Genomic DNA, 8,508 nt, shown 5'->3' with positions numbered 1-8,508 from the left:
AACTGTCGACTTCAGCAGCTATATGCTTTGTTTCGTTCTTGCCTGATATTCTGGATTCCAAGGCAGAAGGAAGGAACAAGTACCTTGACATGTTGTTAACTGTTGCTGAGAAGTTCAAGAGGAGCCCTTACAGGTAATAGATAAGAACACAGATTTTTATAGCTTTACATCTAAGACAAGTTTGTAAAATTTTGATGATGTTGTCTCCACAGCTTTGTGTGGGTGGCTGCTGGAAAGCAGACAGATATGGAGACAAAGGTTGGTGTCGGAGGATATGGGTACCCGGCTATGGTGGCATTGAACGCTAAGAAAGGAGCTTACACTCCTCTTAAAAGCGCGTTTGAGGTTGAACACATCATGTAAGTGCTTAAAATCGATTCTTTTTCAAGATTCCGATCTCGAAGTGAAAAAATGGTGGTTCAGATTCAGGCCATGATGGTTTTTTGGTTCATTCAGGGAATTCGTGAAGGAGGCTGGAAGAGGAGGGAAAGGGAATTTACCTCTAAATGGAACACCGGAGATAGTGAAGACAGAACCTTGGGACGGTAAGGACGGAGAGGTAGTGGAGGAAGATGAATTCTCTCTTGAAGAGCTCATGGCAGATGACAAAGATCCCTCGTTCACCTCCAAGGATGAGTTGTGATCCTTCTGCAATCTGCAGAGTTCTTTTTTTTTTTTTTTTGTTCTATCTGATTGTTGCTTTTGATGTTATTACATTACACAGCCAACACAGGAAGTATATTATCACTTTTTCCTAGTCGTGTCCTAAAGATTCGGTTTCGTTTAGGGTTCCAGATTGTATTTAAACATGGCAGAGAATCTTAGGTTCTTGAGTCGGTTTGAACTAAGAAGAATCTTTGCATTGAGCTAAGGCAGTGGTTCCAAACCAAAATTTCTGTAAGAAGAACAAAACAGTTTTGGAATCAACCAATACATAAAACCCAAAACATGCTTACACATGTGAACTCTCCATCTCTTTCCTGTAATAACAGTACCATTTACAACAAAACCTCGTTTCGTCCCTTGTCAGTTAAGCTTGGTTTCCACATGACTCTAATATGGTAACTCAAAGACAAGTTTCTCTCTAGGTTCGATGAATCTTTTTCTTTAGCTAGCTCTTATCAGAAAGGGGAAGAATTGGTGGCTAACCTTTTGAGCCCATTGGTTCTGGCAATAGGGTTTGGAGTGTGTTTCTTCCCGATCTTTTTGCCCGTGAGAGTTTCCCTTCTGCTCTGTTCTTTTCCCGTCTCGTCTGTACTCTGTGTTGTGTTTCCAGTGTGTTTATGGAGTGAGCGAGCGGTATCTTCTACAGGTTGACGTTTTCTATCCTCCATAAGCATTCTTTTCTCAGTGGCGAATCCGTGAATATGGCTTTGATGAAATCTTGCACCTGCGAGATGTTTGAAGAGCGCTTAAGAATCTTCCCTAAGCAAATAATACCAAAGATTCACCTTATAACAAGTCTTTTAAAGTTGTCTAAAACCTACAAGCAAGCATAATCGTATGCAGAATGCAAGATGGCAGAAGGCATTACAAAATTATTTTCTTATCCACAATCTGAAAACATAACAAAAAACACGACCATGGCATGACTTCTGAATAAGGAGTTGGAGCTTCGGCTAAAAAGCTTCACAACCATCTGAGTTAGGTTTTTAACCGTGAATAGTTGATACTTAGATTGATGATTGATTGCACTGTGACAAGAATCTCTATTCCTTCGATGACCGAGCACGGTACCAAGTTGTGGTGAACACATAATAATAAGACTATAATTATGCGGAATATAGCAAGAAAAATGCCACTAAACAAAGGTAAAATAATTATGTGTCAGAATGAATCAAACGAGTCTCCTCCGTACCTCAGCTCTCGTAAAGCTGCAGCTGAATAACTCCCCACTTTCCCAAGCCAAAGTTATGGACTTCAAAGGCATATCCAAGAGTTCTGGAAAAGATTTAAGAGATAAAGACACAGAAAGAAGAAGTTTCAGGATATAAGTCCACGGAGCCAAACCCGAGTTTAAGGCCAATCTGAACTGAAGAAAGTGCCAAAGACATGCCTGCCAGTTTACGGATTTTACGTAAAGATGGTATAAGATCATCGAGGGGACGTGAAGAGCCGTCAGCAGAACTAAGGGAACCGAGTAAAGAAGATAGGTTCTCCAGCATGAGATGAACTAGTCGTTGTAGCTGAGAACACACAAAAACCAGTTTTAGTAGATGTACCATGCAAAAGCAGTAGCCTTAGAAGTGGAATACCTGAAGTGTCTCATCTGCAGCTATGTCATCTAGAAGAATAATGTCTCTGGATATTCTACGAAAGACCGACTCTAAAACCATGCACATGCTTTGCTTGTAAGTTCTGGGCAGTAGGAGTGGCTCCCATATAATATGCACTTTTTCTAGAATAAATACAACCTGTCCAGAGATTCGCATTTCCAAGTAACTAAAAATGTTAAAGAAGTGGTAATGAGATGAAAACAGAAGCTAACATACAAATTCAAGACCAAGTACTTACTTGCTCGATGCTAAATTTGGCAGATTCAAATTGTTTTATTTGGTGAGTGTTCTGAAATCCATCTGCACTGTCTATAGCCTGATAGAAGCATAATTTGCATAATGTTAGATGATATATTTATCGTAATAATAATTTGTAAACTACGGGGTATATTTTTCCATAGATATTCACCTCTCGCAAACTTGAAATCACTATATGAATTTGTCTCTGCAAAACTTCTTCTGCCATCAATTTAAACCTTGGGGCTAAATCAGCAAATACTGCATATTCCTTAACGGAGCTGGGGAAGCTAGCACGATACTGAAACAAAAGGGTTAGAGCACGTCAATACAAAAAGAAAAAACGAAATTTAAGCTTTTGCCCATTTGTGAAGGGAGGCCATTTAAGAAGAACAAATTCGAGAAAGAAAAGAACTAGTTCACGCAAATAACGAAAACAGTCTTGAAGTACCAAGAGGCAAGTTTTCAGCAGGTTCTTTCCCACAAACATGATATGTAGCTTCGTCAGACCGTGGTCCTTACCTCAAATGCAAGTCCAAGTATCTCCTCAAACAAATATAAACAATCATTGTGCATAAGGACAGCGGCCTGATTGATCCCATCAAGTTGTTTCTCTAGCTTCAAAGTTCGATAGACAAGGAAAGAAGGAGATGAGAATCCATGCATATCGTGAAGATTTTCATGTACTAACTTCAATTTATCTTAGAAGCCTGATTAAGTATACGAAAAGAAAGAAACATTTTTTTATCAATTCTAAATTACACAGCATAAAATAACAATTAAGATAAAAAAAATTAATAATCTGACATTTCCAGCATTACAAGTTACCAAAACCTAGTACTAAGTATGGAGAGTAATAGGGAAAAGGACACATTAGATTGTTAATTTTTGGTACTAGATTTAGAGTGGAATATCTTTCACTAGAGATGCAATTTTTAAATATCACTATCAGCAATCAGTCCAATATTTAAAAAAAAAAAAGATGCTTATTAAAATCTGGCAAGCCTACAATCAGGTTAGGCACTAGTAGTTCTAAATGTCTCCTAAAATGCAATGGGCTATTAGCGTCCAAATTCTAGCCCTAAATGCCAGCTTCTGGTTACACGCAAGTATGGTAAAAAAACACACAGTAATTCAGTACTTAGTTTTTATTTGAATTTCTTCTTCACGAACCTTAACAGGTACAATGGCTTCATATAGAAGTATGGAATCTCGAGCAGCATGGTAGAATTCTGAAGCAACCCTTGGAGAAGACACACAAACATCCTACAGAAAAATGAACCTTATCAACACATATGTCTTAAAAGTGTAAAAGATTCAATTGCATAACTCAAGATTAGTAACCTTGAGTGTCTTATGCACCAACTGCATTAGTTGAGAAGCTGCTTCAGATACCAAACACCTCTCAGATGAGAAAACTAGTTCAGCAACATGCTCAGAAGTCTTTACATCTAAAACATCACCACCATCATTTTCCAAATTGGCATTTCTCACAGCATGATCCTGGGAAAAAAAATTCTCAATCAGTATCTTTAACTCAAAGATTAAATGTGCTAGGCGTAACAACATCCAAGGCTCACCAGTGGAACTCTAAAATCACACTTCAATAACATATTTCTTGTTTTTGCTAGAATTTCCGTCTTCTTTCTAGATGCAAAATGAACCTCAACGTTTTCGGCAAATTTGCTAAGTCTCTCTTCCTTCTCATCGGATGGCGAAATGAAATTCATTTCCTTCAGGGCTGTCTCAAATTCAGAAGTACGCTGGATGACTTTGTGGAAGTCAGCAAGTTTTGAAGCATCTTCAGGGACAACCTGACTTGAAGAGAACATTAAACATACAGTAATGATTTGAATTAAGCCAAAATAATCATACAACATATGTTAGCACATCTGAAATGCAATCACGCGTTACCAATTCAACTATTAGGAAGGGCTATTGACTTTAGCTGACAAACATACCAAAGACTCGCTTCAATACAGTAGAAGTTAAACCCGGTACAAAACAAAGTTAATGTATATAATTTCGCCTGTATTTGTTAGGATATGAATAAATACATATGCGTATATGTTGACCATGCATCAAGATTTTCGAAAGGAATATCAAAATAAGTTGAGAGCAGCCCTACATAAAACAAACCTTTGAAAGGAAATTGGAAATGATTAGCTCTGATATCCGTGGCCATGTCAGCCTCCCAAAGCAATGGATCCATGTAACATTTCCCAAGCACAGGGAACTGTTAATGAACTTAACAACCTTAAGGATCCCGGAATAGATAGCTTCTCCATCCACACCTTCAATCTGAATACAAGGGGGTGCTCATCTTAATCTCAAAACAAGAACCACGGAAAATATGCACAGCACATAATTTATAGGTCATCATAGGAAATCTAAGTACCTTGTAAATATGCAGGAACTATGAATGCTAAAAAACAACTCATTACCTTGTGGCCTGAGGATTGCTTTAGCTCCAATGTCGCCTCAGTAATTTCCCCCGAGCTTTTACATAAATCTTCCACAGGAATAAAGGTAGATGCACGAGTTACAGTTGGAGTGATGACATGCTTGATCATTGAGTCAGCTACTTTTGCAAGTCCATAGTCTAAGATTTCGATCACCTAGAGAACTCAGATTAGCACACCAAATCGTAAAACACCGGTCCAGCTATCAAGCTTCAAAACTACTTTCAAGAGGTAATTGACAAATTCAATGACTCAAATGTGTAAAAATGATAGCTCGCAGAGAAAACGCTACTGCCATTGCTATGATATTGATCGAGATTAATGCTTGCCCAAAATCAAAGCAGATTTTTTACAAAGTTTTTGGTACTCAAAATCTCAGACGAAGAAGAAAGTTGACCTCCATTGCCTCGAAAACATCATTAAGAGCAATCCTGGTGGTCTCGCCCATGCTTAGTCGATACTGAATCCGGACTCTATGAGAATCCGGCTCAAAATGCACAGCATTTTCCATGAGCTTGGCTAGCACCTCTTGAATCTACAAACAAGAAGACGATTGCTCTAAAATCCAGTCCAAAGTAAAACGACCTCACTTCTGGTAAAAACTCAATTTCTAGCAACAAATCAGCAAGAGGAGATACGAGGAGAGGGGGTAAAACCCTCCTTTGAAAAACTCAACATGAACTCAGAACTAAAAAACACACACATTTGAACTAGTTCCTTCTCCTTTGGAAGGAAGAAATCACATTTCCACTAATCTGAGGTCTCTGATGATACCAAGGAGGATTCAGATGCCTATTCAACGTCGAATACAAAGGTAAACACGCACCTAAACAGCAATTTCATCTGAACTACGATCGGCTTTCACTTGTAGAAAGAAAAAGACAAAATACTGTTTCCTGTTTTCTCAGTAACCAACAACGGAGAAAAAGTTCCGTGCTTGAAATAGAACATACCTTATCATAGCAGTCAATCCATTCCTTTCTAAGCAGATTGTAGGCAACGGGTTCTCCTTCTTCTTCGTCGCCGATCCTCAATACGGCTTTCAATTCTCTGATTCTCTCAGCGGCGAATCTGAAACGTCCACTCTTCAACCCTTCCTTCACTTCCTGTAACGCCTCGCAGATACCCACAATTACCGCAACCAACTCAAGCAACTCTCTCTTCACCTTCACCTCCTTCGTCTTCGTGGTAATCTCGTCAACTACAGTACGAATCTCAACGTCGATCGGGCGGTCAGAAATCAACTGTAGAACATCAGAGACGTCGCCAGTGATCTGACCGGCACTCGAGGCGGCGTCTTTACAGAGCGAGAAAAGCTCCGAGAATCCGGACTGATGCGCGACGAGATAGGACTGGACCTTGGATTTGATCCGAAGGGAATGCGACTCCAAGCGGGTGATGAGGAGGCGGAGATCTGGCGCCGACAACGGCGTGGTCGGATCGTTGAGGTCATGACCGGAAAGAAGGTCTTTAACATTGATCGCTTCGAACAAAGCATCTATTTCCGGCATGATCGGACGGTAGTAGTCGCCGTCGGTGTCGGTCTCGGTGTCGCAGGAGGTTTTCGCCGACAAACAAGACAGAAATTGCACGGCAGGAGATGCTAACGTGCGCGGGAGGAGGTAAATACATACGTTGAAAGATTTTAGCTATAAATTGGGCTGATTTCATTTATTGGGCTTATGAGATCCAATGGGCCCAACTACATATGAAATTAAATTATCGCTTCAATCTTAATATATCATTATAAGAAAAATTAATCTTATTATTTATTTTTTTAAAATAAAGTTAATGTAGGTGAAATTAAAGGCTGGGCGTGTAAACTGTAATTAAAGTTAATTGATCTTTCTGTGTTTTCTGGAGTAACTTATTTCCATGGATTTATTTACTGTGAGTGATTAGTTTATTATTTATTCATTAAATGCCTAACCACATGGTGGCCATTAACATATACTTATAATCAAAATTAAATGGAGAAAATTGACGTGGAAAAACATATGGTGGAAAAAAATGAGAGAAATTAATTAATTAATTAGAGTGTTCAGCAATTACTTTGCCATGAGACCAGCTCAAAAGACAAGCTCTTTCATACCATTAATAGTAAAGCCCATTTCTTATATAAAGCAATCAGACCAAAAACCACTATCCAAAAAGATAAGCTTCTGGTTCAGACAGCAACTATACTATGGCTGCATCAAGAGGGTTTCTCGTCGGCTGTCTCTTCACGCTCCTTCTGTTCGCCTTCTTCGTCAGGGCCCATGCTGACGTCAGCGGAGGCGGTGGCCACGCTCCTTGCGGCGGCGATTCCAGCATCCGGGAGGATAACGAGCGGTGCTTACAGGAGAACGACGATGACGATGACGGGGATGACGTGGATGATGTTTACAAGATTGTGAACGATATGAGGATATATACTTGATCATTGATGACGCTCATGAATCATGATGATGATGATGATGATGGTGTAGATGGTCGATTATCCTTTATTATATTTCGTCTTCTGTTTTTCCTTTTTCGCATTTTATAGTGGGTGTTGTCATATAGGTAATTTCTTTATTTTACGTTTTTTATTTTGTCATTTTTCCCTTGTCGTTGCTTTCGTCGATGATGTGTCCATGCATGCGCGCCACATATGATACATGAATTACAAAGATCATTCATGACTGCACTTGTGATTTTTTGGCATGCGAATTAATGTGGTGCGTACGATACGATGGTTTCATTTACGTTGGATTTTTAGTTTAATTGAAATGTGTGTGTATGTGTGTGTGTGTGTGTATATATATATATATATATATATATATATTCAAGAGAAAACATAAATGGGTTCCAAGTCGATATATTTATAATATATATGATTGTAGTGATATAGAGATTCTATGAAACAACCCATGAATTTGTGAAAATATATACAAAAGAATATATATATATATATATATATGGATATCATATGATATTTTGTAACACGTTATCTTAAAGGTGGCATCCACGCTTGTTTGTATATTGCGACACATAGTTTTTCATGTACTGTATATTATAAAATCCGTTGAGATACGAATTGGATACTATGTTATAGTACAAATTAAATTCATAAGCATATCATAAACATGAATCTCCCATCTCATTCCTTTTGTATGTAAATCATTTATTGGTTCTAATTAGATCAGTTAATGGAATCAGAAGTCCAAGCATGTACCTCATGGATTTGCATTTTTGTACCAATATAATTTCATGCATACATTTTTCTTAATTTGGGCGTAAAAAATGTAATGTTTTCCTTTTTCTTTGGAATAATTTATTTACTCTTTATGCCCTTTTATCATTTTGCATTTGTCATTATCCAAAAGGCCTTTAAACTAAAGATTATTCTAATTCTTTGCTCGCAGTTTTAATATTGTAACATTCTGTTTTCAAATAAATAATTCTTTGTACAACAAAATGTGATTTTCTTGAAAAAGTTCTCACATCTTATATAATTCGCACTGTTATATATATATATATATATATATATATATATATATATATATATATAT

At 37.9% G+C, this 8,508-nt stretch overlaps 2 protein-coding genes across 2 annotated transcripts in view; one reads left to right on the top strand and one right to left on the bottom strand.

Annotated features, from left to right (window-relative positions):
• The window catches only part of LOC104826128 (protein disulfide-isomerase like 2-2-like), a 3,775-nt gene extending 3,018 nt beyond the window's left edge, over positions 1-757 (top strand). The window contains exons 8-10 of the mRNA XM_010558666.2: positions 11-133; positions 213-359; positions 457-757. Of these exons, the coding sequence (XP_010556968.1) occupies positions 11-133; positions 213-359; positions 457-643 (457 nt within the window). The 3' untranslated portion in view covers positions 644-757. The remainder of the gene's footprint in view (positions 1-10; positions 134-212; positions 360-456) is intronic.
• On the bottom strand, positions 667-6,589 carry LOC104826129 (centromere/kinetochore protein zw10 homolog). The gene is made up of 14 exons (XM_010558667.1): positions 5,929-6,589; positions 5,373-5,510; positions 4,958-5,131; positions 4,653-4,814; positions 4,094-4,327; positions 3,858-4,016; positions 3,687-3,779; positions 3,036-3,131; positions 2,686-2,814; positions 2,515-2,592; positions 2,256-2,414; positions 2,057-2,186; positions 1,859-1,941; positions 667-1,390 (listed from the first exon to the last, which is right to left on the bottom strand). The coding sequence occupies exons 1-14, from the start codon at positions 6,484-6,486 to the stop codon at positions 1,307-1,309; spliced, it is 2,277 nt and encodes a 758-aa protein (XP_010556969.1). The 5' UTR covers positions 6,487-6,589; the 3' UTR covers positions 667-1,306.
• Positions 6,590-8,508: the final 1,919 nt, after the last annotated feature.

Source organism: Tarenaya hassleriana, unplaced genomic scaffold, assembly GCF_000463585.1.
Source record: "Tarenaya hassleriana unplaced genomic scaffold, ASM46358v1 Cleome5, whole genome shotgun sequence".
Classification (NCBI taxonomy): Eukaryota; Viridiplantae; Streptophyta; class Magnoliopsida; order Brassicales; family Cleomaceae; genus Tarenaya; species Tarenaya hassleriana.
This window is presented reverse-complemented; position numbering and strand designations above follow the sequence as displayed.

What these genes read in the sequence shown, in the direction of transcription:
- LOC104826129 (XM_010558667.1), bottom strand. Translation starts at nt 6,486, where the DNA reads ATGCCGGAAATAGATGCTTTGTTCGAAGCGATCAATGTTAAAGACCTT. An exon ending in AGCAATCCTCAGGCCACAAG is followed by an intron (nt 4,815 to 4,957) that starts GTAATGAGTTGT and finishes CCTTGTATTCAG; the next exon opens with ATTGAAGGTGTGGATGGAGA. An exon ending in CCAAATTTAGCATCGAGCAA is followed by an intron (nt 2,415 to 2,514) that starts GTAAGTACTTGG and finishes ATCTCTGGACAG; the next exon opens with GTTGTATTTATTCTAGAAAA.